This window comes from Stegostoma tigrinum, chromosome 33 (genome assembly GCF_030684315.1).
Source record: "Stegostoma tigrinum isolate sSteTig4 chromosome 33, sSteTig4.hap1, whole genome shotgun sequence".
In the NCBI taxonomy this organism is placed as follows: domain Eukaryota; kingdom Metazoa; phylum Chordata; class Chondrichthyes; order Orectolobiformes; family Stegostomatidae; genus Stegostoma; species Stegostoma tigrinum.
The window spans coordinates 36,798,876-36,811,098 of record NC_081386.1 but is presented as its reverse complement, the minus strand read 5'-3'; the positions used below and the strand labels follow the sequence as shown (position 1 = coordinate 36,811,098).

Here is a 12,223-nt window from a genome sequence, read left to right as displayed (position 1 = left end):
CATAAGTATTATTTTGCTTTATTTGGTCCATAGTGATCAGTTAAAGCAAATGGAAGAACTGAAAGCAAGTTAATCCTGACTGCTTTCTGTGTATCTGCTAACAACTGAATTTCAAACAGATTATTGATGACATTGCAGTGCCTGTTTTGTTATGTTGAAGTGGTTTAAGTATTGATTCAGCTAAATTGCACTTTCTGACATTTCAGCTAGCACCTTCGTTGTAAGTTATTTGGTAAATGCACCCAATGCATGGAGCCAGAGAAAATCAGCACAGGTGATCTTTAACGGAGTTGAGCAAATGTAGAGTTCTTTCTCCAGTAAGACGAAATGTTTTTCAATTGGTTGGCTAAGAGAGACTAGAAAAAATATTATGTGCCTGTGTGCTGTTCAGTAGAAATGAACAAGTTGATAAATAAGTACAAAATGGTTGATGCAGTTAAAATAGAATTATTTATTTCCTTTCAGAATCATGAGAGCATTATGGTCGAGGTAGCTGCTGGATCTGGATCTGCTGGTGGTGAAAAGGTGAAATTGAAACTAAAAGCTAAATGCCATGGGTTAAACTCGGTGCTACATTAACAAACTGCAGAACTGCTAGGGTTTCAGATTCTCTGATGTAACAAATATTGGGTTTGATTCGAGAGGACTGGAAACTACCTAATGGGACTGGCTGTTGAACCAGTGGCTCACAATGGAAAAAGTAAGAACTGTATGTGTATCCATTAAAGTTGGAGTTATGTTGGGTAGAATTAATTGCTCATTTTTTTTTTGGCTTTCGTTTATAACCTTTCACAAGTTTGACCTCCCAATGAGCAGATGTTACTGATCAGACAAAAACTACAAATACCTGAGGGCAGGCAAAAAGAGATGAATGTTGCTGCCTGAGGTCTGAATTTAAAGATTCCCAGGTCAGCAGCTAAAGGGAACAGTGTTATGCATTCCTCTATTTTGTCATCCATAACGGAATGCTGAGCATCACTGGCTAGGCAGCACTTATTTCCGATTCCTAATGGTCCTTGCAAAGATGGTGGTGTATGCCACTTTTAACCACTGCAGTCCACATTGTGTAGGGACATGCACAATGCCATTAAGGATGGACCCAGCAACATGGAAATATAGCATCATTCCTTCAGTGTCTGGTTGGTGAGTGCTTGGAGGAGAGCCTGGAGGTGACAGTGTTCCCCTGTTTCTGTTTCTGTTGTCCTTGCTGCAGTTATTGTGGGTTTGGAAGTTGCTGTCAAAGAGACTTAGCTAAGTTCCCGCAGTGCAGCTTGTATTTGGTACATGCCGTTGCCACTGTGTATCAGTAATGGAGGGAATATTGATGGTAAGAGAGAGGATATTGGTCTAGGCCCGAAACGTCAGCTTTTGTGCTCCTGAGATGCTGCTTAGCCTGCTGTGTTCATCCAGCTTCACATTTCGTTATCTTGGATTCTCCAGCACCTGCAGTTCCCATTATCACGGATATTTAAAGTGATGAGTGTGGTGCTAATCAAGCAGGTTAGTTTATCCTGGATGGTGTCAAGCTGCTTCAGTTTTGTTGGAGCAGCACCCATCCAGGCAAACGGGGAGTATTCCCTGAAAACTCCTGACTTGTACCTTGTGGATGGTGGGATAAAGAGGTGAGTTGTTTGAAAGCCTGTGGGGCCTCATGATGCTCAGTTTTGAATTTTTTGTTCACAGTCTGTCTTTTGCCTATCTATTTCATGCTCTGAACTGTTGCAGTTCTGATGCTGGCAATGAACTGTATCCATATTCATTATAAGCCATTGTTGGGGCACGCATGTCTGCAGCTTCCTGGTTGTGAATTTCATTCCATTGTGCACAGATTACACATTTAATCACCACAAATAGTGGAGTTTCTTTTACACCTTTAGAAAGGGTCACAATTAACACTTCACTCGCTTCCTGCTGTAGTTAGAGTACTAATGAATACCTGTGGTGTACTAACCGCAATTATGTTTCTTGTAGTTGCCTGTGGTAATCAGAGTACCAAGATTGGTGTCATCTGTTGTGACCTTGTGTGGAATGTCATTTTCTATACTGGGATTTGGGGATATTATTGTTCCAGGTGAGTAAAAATATTTCTGCATTTCTCCATCCCTGCAAATGACTCGATAACTGGGATATTGCAAACCTGTGAACTGTTGTTACAAATTACTGAATTCCACAATCTGTCTGGTGTGGGAAATTTTCTAGCTACCTGTTTTAATTTATTTCAATCTGCCTGTCTAGGCTAAGATGTATATTACAAGGTTATTGCACATCGGTTGTATATTAAAAATGAACTGATTTTAACTAAATAAATGATTCCCATAAAGCAGCAGCAAACTTCTAAAAACTTGTGTTTCTTTTTCAAGACACGTTGCTCATATATGAAGACGGACTTTGCCCTCTGCAAGTTGGGGTCAGGCAGTCTTTTAAAATACATTTTAGGGCTTTTTTCATCCCATATCCCAGTGTGATTTTTTTTCCCACAAGCTTATCCCCACCCAGCTTGCTAATGAAGTTCTGCTTGTTTTGTATTGAGCACTGGCTAGGTTTGAAATGCACCCTTACAAATCGAGATTTAATTAATTGCACTTCAGTATTAACACTCAAAATAGGAACTATGAATTCATGTGATTTTTCAGTGTCAATTAACATATACAACAAGGTTTACTTATGCAATGCCTGTTACCAAAGGGAAAGTAATCAATGGTTTAAGTAGTTGGGGTGGAATATGGATATTGATCAAGGGAAGAAGAAATGGGGAACTGAAGCACTGAATTTGGAAAGCTTTTGGAGGTGAAGTGAGTGTGCACCACAATGTGGGGGTTGGGATGATGGGTTGAAAGCTTATCTGCCAAATAGGAAATAGTGATTGACTTTAGGAATATAGATATATACATATGAAACAAGTGCAGAGGTAGGCCATTGAGTAGTCAACAGACTGAGTAAAATCATAGCTGACCTGTATTCCCATCTACGCCCAATAACCTTTGCCTCCTGAGGCGAAGAGATTTTGAAAGTCACATAACCTTCAGTTTTCCTTATCTCTGCCCTGAAAGGATGACTGCTGATTTTAAAACTGTCCCCTAATTCTGGGCTTGCCTGCAAGAGGGAACATCCTTTCCATGTCAAATCTTGTCAAGAAACATTTCAATCAAGTCACCCAAGTGGAAGTAAGCCCAGCCAGGGGAATTTACCCTCGTACCAGCTATCAATTTAGTAAAACTCTGAACAGCCCCTGCCTCCCTTTTTCAGATATGGCTTCACCAATGCCCTGCATAACTAAAACAACATCCTCCTTTATGTTGATTCTTGTCAAAGGACAGTGTTCCATTAATGTTGACTTCTGTGCCATACCTGCTGCACCATTTCAGTAATGACTGATCATGCAAGTCCGTACGTTGTTACCACTTTCTCCCCATACTTTTTGACCGCCTAGCCCTAAGAACCACATCTAACTCCCTATTCTGTATTTTGGCCTGAACGACTTTCTGTTGAGGGGAATTCCATAAGATCAGCAGACATTGGGTGAAGAAATTTCTCCTCATTTCAGTCCTAAATGGTAATATCCTGTATCCTTCAGCTGTGACTCCTGGTTTCTACACTTGATCCCTTGTTGTCACCATTTAACTTAGAAAGATAGTGGCCTACTGAGGATGTAGTCCTGCAGAGGGTTGATCCATGTTATGGGGTCACATTCTACACTGTTGGAAATGCACTGCAAATTCCGAACAAATCAAAGGTTGGAATGCAGCAATATAAGCATCAAAAATGAAGGACATGTGTTTAGCATGGGTTAAATGCTGAGCTGCAAATTTTGGCAGTCTGCTGTCTGACTTTGTAGACGAAATCACACTATTTTAAACAACAATGTTTAAAATTTGAGCTGTAAATTTTGTATATTGAATCTAATGATACTTGTAATTTTCACTCTAGTTTTGATGTTACTCTGTTCTCTTTACAGGATTATTGGTTGCTTATTGTCGAAGATTTGATTTGCAGACTAACACCTCCAACATCTATTTTATTTTGTGCACTATAGGTAAAATACTCTAAACAAATTATATGACTAAGAAAATAGTTGACATTAAATGCATACTTATAAATAATTGAGAGGCATGAAATGACAGTATAAATTGCTGTTCCAAAGTCACATCTGCATCACGGTGAGAACTGTATTCTTTTGAAGGAGGGAGGGAAAAAAGAAGTGAGGAAGTCTTTTATTTTAGCCTAAACTGGATCTAGAGTGGTCGGTATGACAGACAGGAAAAAATATTGTAGTTATACCTTCAAATCAAGTACTTTTGCTTGCTTAATTGCATATTGCAGCTGAATCAAAGGTGGTAACATGATTTACTACTTGAGCCATGAGGAACTTAGCATCTGAGATATAACGATTGAATGTATGGTTCAAAGGCTAGTGGAGGAGAACCAGGTTTTGATCCATGGTGCACTGGCATCAATACAGGGGAAAGAATGCCATTGAGAGAGCATTCACATGAGCTAAATTAGGATCAATGTGCTGATGAATTATGTAACTAAGGCTGTAAAAAGGGCTTTAACCCAAAGCGTTTGGTCGGGGAGGGGTTAATAACTGGTATGAAATGACCAAATGTTGCCAAATTTGCTGCTCACACTTAGAAGGAAAGCAAGTAGATGGGAAAATGCTCTGTAGAGGGATAAAAGCAGCCTTAGTGGGTTAGCACATGGAGTGTCATGTGGGAAGATGGGAAAACTTTTAAGGGGAAGAATAAAAAGCCCAGTGCGATGTAAATTGAGAAAGGTCGGAGTACTTGTACATCTATGCACTTGTGCCTGAATCAGACATGGCAGCAGGCAGGTTTTGTGAGTTCTGCTATAACGCATGTTCCAGCAACATGAATTAACTATAAAATTGACAGCTATGTGTGCGCTATTTCTAAAACATGAACTTGTGTTGGCTGTGACACAATTAAAATCAAATCAAGTAGATGTATTGCTGTGAGGAGCCCTTTGCTAATGACACCTACTGTGTACTTGTACAACGCTGTGATTCTGAGTTGCAGAGAAATTCTCCATTTCAGTCTTCATTAAAACTGAAAAGTAAGAAGCCAGCAGGTTTGTCATCAATAAAGGTAGGGTGTATGGTGGATGAAAGTATATTTAACTTACCTTGAAAGGATTGCTTAAAGAGTCTGAGTTGCTATAGCAAAATACACATACATATATGTCGTGGTCTGGAAGTATGGACGGTGGTGGTAGAGTCTGCAATGTTCTGTTAGTCACACAGCTGACCAGGAATCTCTCCAGTCTTAATCTTCTACTAGCAGTGTTGGAAGAATTTGCCAATTGATGCTCACTCTTTTTAGTCGCATTGTGAATGCACCTTCCCTGGCAGGACTTAAACCTAGATCTTCTTGTGTACAAAGACTTAGACCTTTCACAATCTCAGGATGTTACAAAGAGCTTGACAACCACAAAGGTGTTTTTGTAGTGCAGTCTTTGTTGAAAATACACCAGCTAATTTTCTTATAACGTGCTCCCACAAGCAACAATGATAATGACCAGACAGTCTGTCATTGTGTTGCTGACTAAGGGATAAGTATTGACCAAGACACCTGGGTAACTGTCCTGCACTTTTTGGAAATAGTGAAAAATTGTATCAATCCAAGAAGGAGCTGTGAAGCTGCTGTCACAGTCAGACCAACCTGTCTGAACAGCTGCTGATGTATTGCTATCCTTTTGTCTTACACTTTTTTTGGCAGTCTGCCCCAATCCCACTTTTCACATAGACCCAGTTATTTATGTAGTGCGATTTTCTACAATACGATGTTGCGCTGGAACACAACTATTGTGATATTGCAGAGCCCCCTGTAATTAGGAAGATAGGTGAAGTGTCGATATTTATCGCAATGACGAGGGTGGGAGGGAAGTAAAATATATAAGTAGGGAAATCCTGCGACAGCTGCCCAGGACATTGGTGAAACTTCAGCCAAAATACATTACGCAGTTTTTTTAGCCTCCTTACTGGACAGATATAATTGCATCAGAAGCCTTTAGAGAAGGTTTACATAGTTGTTTCCAGAAATGAAGGAGATATATAACTCGGGCCTGTACTTATTTAAATTTGGACGAATGAGAGGGTGTTTTAACAAAACACAATGTTTTGAAAGCAGAACCAGCTCAATAGGCCAAACTGTTGCATGTGATCTTATGGCATCTAAATGCTGTATTTGCCTAATTTCAAATTTATATCTTACTGCAATAAGATGAAGGGTGGGCTGATCTGTTGGTGATGGGTGATGGAGATATAGGAAGTGGAATGTTATGCCTTAGCATCTTGTCTGCAGTTCCTGCTTTCTCTAACTGCTTATCCAAAAGATGAAATCTCAAGTGGCTGTAGTTTTGGGTATCCTGGGCTTCAACCCTTATCAGCAGTCTTTGCAGTTTGGGTTCCCCATGTTACCAACTGACCAGAATTCTTTTGTCATTTCTAAAATATTTGAAGGCTATTTGTGTGAGGGGACCAGAAATACAGAAAGGAAAATGTTTCAATGACACCAAGTTATGGTTTTTCCTTTGTGCTCCAGACTGACATGCAAGAAATCAAATTTGGGAAATATCTATGTATACAACAAGAGAGGAGGGTGTTGATTGGTTGGTATGGAGGTGGGGAAGGAACTGCTAATTGACAATATGGGGCTGGGGTAGAAGGGACATGGATGAGTGGCCTCTCCAAGTGGAGAGGTCAGTTACCAAGAGGCACAGGTTTAAGGTGAGTCGAAGGGTTATAGGGGTGTGAGGAAAAGTTTGGTTTTTTTTTTGTTTGCTCCAGGTTGTATGTGTCTGGAAGGGTCATGAAGACAGCCGATCCTTGCAGCATCCCTATGGAAATATCCTGACCAATCAGTCTCTCCACATTGTCTGTGTTTATTTGGCAAATTAACATTGCCAATGCCACAAACATTAGTTTGTGCTGCATCTGTAGACCACTATGGTGTAACCAATCACTACCCACCTCTCTTGCTGTTTAAATTGGTATTGCCTTTCTATGTTTGATTTCTTGCCACTTCCAATCCTGATGCATGTGGGTTCCTTCATGTCAGGGGAAGAACATTGCTACATTGTGCCATGTTTATTCGTGCCATATAGACATCATCAACTTGAAAAGTGCATCCTGTTTCTATTTTGGAAACTGATTTTCGAAACAGAAAGGAGTGGGATTTTCTGATTGTCTCCCTTGTTTGCTAACTGCAGGCTCTCGCACTCAACCCTTTCGAGTTGTTGAGAAACCTAGAGTTCACTTAAAATAGATTTGACCAATATCTCTAATTTTCATTGTCGATAGATTATTGAAGTAATGTTTAATCTTGTTGTTTCGTGTTACAGCTTATGCGGTTGGCATGATTTTGACATTTCTTGTTCTGATTCTAACAAAAATGGCTCAGCCAGCCTTGCTCTACTTGGTGCCTTGTACCCTTGTCACTTGTGCAGCGACTGCCTGGAGTCGAAAGGAAATGAAAACATTTTGGGCAGGAAGTGATTATGAGGTTAGCAGAATTCCTTAACTCCCCTTTCTATACATTTTTGTATAGAATATAATTAAACTTCTAATTGTGGAAACACTTGTCTTAGCGTGTGCGGTAATGAGTCCTCTGTATTTTTACATTTTCCAAATTGTTTTATTTTGCACTTCACATCAGACATATGCCCCATTTCACCCGAGCTGACGGAAATTCTCCCTCACTTTACCACTCGATCCACTTGCATGGCCACTCTCGGGGAGCTACGGACTGGAACACCAGGGTCCTTCTGTATGTCTGTGCTGTCCAAGTCCTGCCATTAACTGTATACTTTTCCTTAACATTTCATCTCCCAAAGTGCACCACCTCACACTTACCCAGATTAACTCCATCTGCCAGTTCTCTGCCTGCAACTGCAACTGAGCTACATCCTGCTGTATTCTTTGATAACCTTCTACACTATCTATACTCTACTGATCTTTGTAATGTCAGCAAACATACTAACCCACCCATCTACATTTTTGTCAAAATCATTTATATACATCACACAGTGGAGATCCCAGTATGGATCCTTGCGGAACACAGCTAGTCATGGATCGCCAGCCGAAAAACTTATCTTCCACCATTACCCTCTGTCTTAAGTGGTCAGGCCAATTCTGCTGAATTCATGTGGCCAAGCCAATGTGGATCCCATGCGTCTTAATCTTCTGAGCCTCCCATGAGGGACTTTGTTGAAGCCTTTACTAAAATTCATTTAGACAACATCTATTGCTCTACCCTCATTGATCACCTTTGTCATTTTAAAAAATTCAATCATGTTATTGAGATATGACCTGCCCTGCACAAGGCAGATGATGATGGCTCAACATTACCTCAAGGACAACTGGGGATGTGCAACAATTTTTGTCCGCAGCTCAGAGACAAAAAGACCATCTTTACGCGTGGATTAGATTGATGGGATGAAAAACTAACTTGGCAGAATCTTGCCAATTTGTCGGTCATTGGCGACTTTCAAGTAGGTGTGAATGCACAGGGTATTTGGTTTCAACCTCCCTACCTGTGTAGGGAAGGCTGTTAATATTCTATAATAGAATTGAGTGCTACTCTCGGTACTACTCATTTTAAATATATAATTGCTCAGCATGTTGTTTAGTCCAAATCCTGTTTTCAACCACTATGATAGATTGGGACTCACTGCATCCAAAATGTCCTGGCATTCTAGGTGAAATATATGATGAATGGTTGAGGATTCTGAATATTTGGACAGCATTGTGGTGTGGAAATGGGGTCATTAAAAAATAACTTGCACCTGATCTCTCTAGGTCTTGGACGTCACCAGTGATACTTTATTACAAGGTGTGATATACTGGTAATATTTACAGTAATTAAGCTATCTGCTTCATCAACATGAATGTGCTTATAACTGGATTCTCTAAGTTCTCTGCTAAATATTCTTCTATTTATTTTTGTTGAAGGTCATTATCTCAGCTTCAGTTCTGACTAATAAACTTACATTCTGCACTACCAAACCTTTCCTGTTTACTTGAATGTGGTTAATTATAATTCCACTTCTGACCTGTTGAATGTACAACTGTTGAGTCATTTTTGATGAAAGGAGCAAGTAGAATTGGTACCATTGCCTAAATAGGATTATGGTATTCATTCTGACCATTTGGTAAATTCCTTCAGTTGAAAACTTCAAGCCTTTGGAACCTGTAACGAATTCAGTGTGCTGCAGGAAAAAGTAGACATGGTGATACTTGCCTTAAGTGAACATTTTGGAATGTAAAGTCAGCACAGTGTTACCAGACCGTAGGGCTATCCTGAAGAACGATGACTGGTTGTTAAATCTGATCGTCACTAAGCCTCTGGCAAGGGGAGAAGTAGACAACTTCATGGTAACCTCAGCTGGTGTGGAAAGTGAACCCATGCTGTCAGCATCAATCTGCATCACAAATCCAGCCATCTTGAAGAATACCCACAATTTTAATTGGAGATCATGCTAAGCAAGCAAGCCTCTTTTCAGTTAAACTGGGAGTACGTGGGACCTAAACTGTATCCCAAATGTTGCCTTCATTGTGCTGCTTTGCTCTGGGAATGTGGGTGATGTCTCTAGCCTGGATGGACAACAGTGAAGCCATTGGGCTTTGTGAATGTTGTCAGCCCACACACATTCATAACTTGCTTCAGTAGAATTGGAGCTCACTAACTTTGATATACTGTCTCAGTGACCACAACTTAGTGCACTTTCAAAGCCTGTCCTACACCAGTCTCAATTTGAATCAAGTTGTAAATTTTCCATCGGGACATTAAATGAACATGGCTTGATTCTATTTTAGTATTTGCTGACTTAATCCAGTAATATTTCAGATTTTGAGCTATGTGGCTTGTTTGTGTTGCAAAGTCTGGTTTATATAAAAATAGCTTTTGATATTCAGTTGGACAAAGTTTTGAGGTTCTCTCATTAAAATCCCTTTGGTAATTATCAGACAAAGCCAATGACTGGTACTGTGGCATTTATCTTATTGAAGTAGAACAAGCTGAGGAAGTTATTTATGAGTGGGGTGTTGCTTGCTCTACCCTTTCAGCAAGTGCTTTTTCAAACTGAAAAGTCTCTGGAATCTTGTTCTTAAGTATTTACAAAACTATGACTGTGATGTATTTCTCAGGAACTATTTCTAAATCTAAATCAAAAGTACTTGTTTCCATCTTGCTCCAAACTTACTGTGAACAGAATTTTTCTAAAGTTAGTTCACATTTTCGGTCTTGTGGTAAGTTGCTTTAGGGAATTTGAAAGGCAAAGATATTATTTTTGAAAACTTTGTTGGAAGATGAGCTGAAAGTTGCTGTTCCCTCCCTAATTCTTTGGCTTCTTTTCTCCCCCTTCAGATGATGAACCAAGTTGGTACAACGAGTGAGGAAGCGGTTGAGACTCACTGAGCCAGTGTCTGAATATTGCTTAAAATGATAGTTGCTTTCTTGTATTCTAGTTTCCTTTTAGAAAAATATTCTAATACCAGCATCTGATAGCTGATGGCCAATAGTGTATCCTGACAATTTTTCTGATATGCAAAAACTTCTACACTTGAACACTTTTTTTTGTTTTGTAACTACTAATTTGCCAAAGATTTTTCTTTTAATTGAATCTTTGAACTGATCATGCACTTTAACTACTTTGGTAATATTGCTAGACGTACTTTGTAATTTCTAAATCATAGAGGTTGCATAAAATATTTGGTCACATCTTTCTGTTGATGGGTGGCATGTCCCTGAGAGAAATCAAGTGCCTTGCATTATCACCACCCAGTGAAGATGTATCATGAGACTGGAAATTTTCCCTTAAAGAAACAGTTTATTTTAACAACTTCACTCATATTTTCTCAATATTCTGCACATTTTGTGGTGGCAGAAATTCTTCAATTTTGCCCAAGTTCTTCAGACAGTTTGACCAAAGAATATTTTGAATGCTTGTTTGAATTGAGGGGTGATCACATTAATGTGATGCTGTAATGTAATGTCTGATTTATAGCTAATTTTGATTATTGAAATGCTTTCTGTGAAACAGGGTGTGTTAATGTTTATAAAGGAATTGTTATCCTTAACTGTGCACTGCTGCACATGGTCTGGAAAAACATGTAACTATGCAAAAAATTAGTTTGTTATTAAATAATTTAGAAACAAATCTGTTCTGGTCAATTTGTCTTGTTCTGTATTTTGTCTAATTTCTGTTTCTAAGTCAGTGATTGGATATCTCTAAGATTTTTTTTTAAAAAAGTTGGTTGTTGATTTGGATGAGAATGGCAGAAATTGCAGTAGCATTTTCAGCTGATTGCTACACAATGCACCTTCACGTTCATGAAGAGAGCACCTCTGATAAAGGAGAATCAGCAGTAAGCACCTTGGAGAAAGCATTTTAGTTGAGGTTTGGTTCAGGTCATGCTCTGAGACATAAGCAAAGGTATTTTCTGATCACCCAGCTATTCACACCATTACTTGATCAATGGAAATTTTCCAAATGTTTTAACAATGTATTATGAAGCTTATCCTGAAATCTCAATTAAGTATTTCCTTTTAATTAAAACTATTCACATCTTAATTACTGCGTAAGTAGCCAGATTTTGCTGCAGACTGATTTGATCTTGATCAATGGAAGACAGAATTGTTAGGGGAAATCTGGCTCCTCTCTAAATTAGATAGAATCTATTAAAAAATCTGCACCATATTAAATGAATTTATTAATGTTAATCTGGAACACTAGCTAGTGAAAGAGCAACATCAGAGGAGCAGGAAAGTTGATCTTTCAGGTCAGGGGCCGAAAGGGTCGCGATCTGAAACGTCACCTTTCCTGCTCTCTGCTGCCTGGCCTGCTGTGTTCCTCCAGCTCCACACGAACTATCTCTGACTCCAGCATCGGCAGTTTTTGCTATCTCTAATACTGAAAGGTCGATTTTTGGATGTGTATTGGGAAGGTTATTATGGAAGAAAGATAAATGTGGAAAAACTTTGAATGGTGTAGAGTAGGTAAACCTTTTTCATACTTGTTAGCTTATTCATCCAATAGAAAAACATGATCTCTTGTTAGATCTCTTGAGGCTGCCACAAACTTAAAAACGAGTGTAAATCAGCACAATCACTTGTGCATTTCCGTTAAAGACAGTAATTGGAAATTGCTATCTGTAGTTCTAGGTTATGAGTAATAATAAAACTCCTGTTCTCTAAGTAACTGAAAT

The 12,223-nt window shown here is 39.2% G+C and overlaps 1 protein-coding gene across 2 annotated transcripts in view; it reads left to right on the top strand.

Moving 5' to 3' along the window:
• The window catches only part of LOC125467193 (signal peptide peptidase-like 2A), a 33,168-nt gene extending 21,993 nt beyond the window's left edge, over positions 1 to 11,175 (top strand). Inside the window, exons 11-16 of one of the 2 annotated variants that reach the window (XM_048562686.1) lie at positions 466 to 525; positions 1,972 to 2,071; positions 3,956 to 4,033; positions 7,360 to 7,520; positions 8,816 to 8,849; positions 10,383 to 11,175. In XM_048562686.1, coding sequence (XP_048418643.1) covers positions 466 to 525; positions 1,972 to 2,071; positions 3,956 to 4,033; positions 7,360 to 7,520; positions 8,816 to 8,849; positions 10,383 to 10,411 — 462 coding nt within the window. In that variant the 3' untranslated portion in view covers positions 10,412 to 11,175. The remainder of the gene's footprint in view (positions 1 to 465; positions 526 to 1,971; positions 2,072 to 3,955; positions 4,034 to 7,359; positions 7,521 to 8,815; positions 8,850 to 10,382) is intronic. The other variant, XM_048562687.1, reaches the window with a different exon arrangement.
• The last annotated feature ends 1,048 nt before the right edge of the window (positions 11,176 to 12,223 follow it).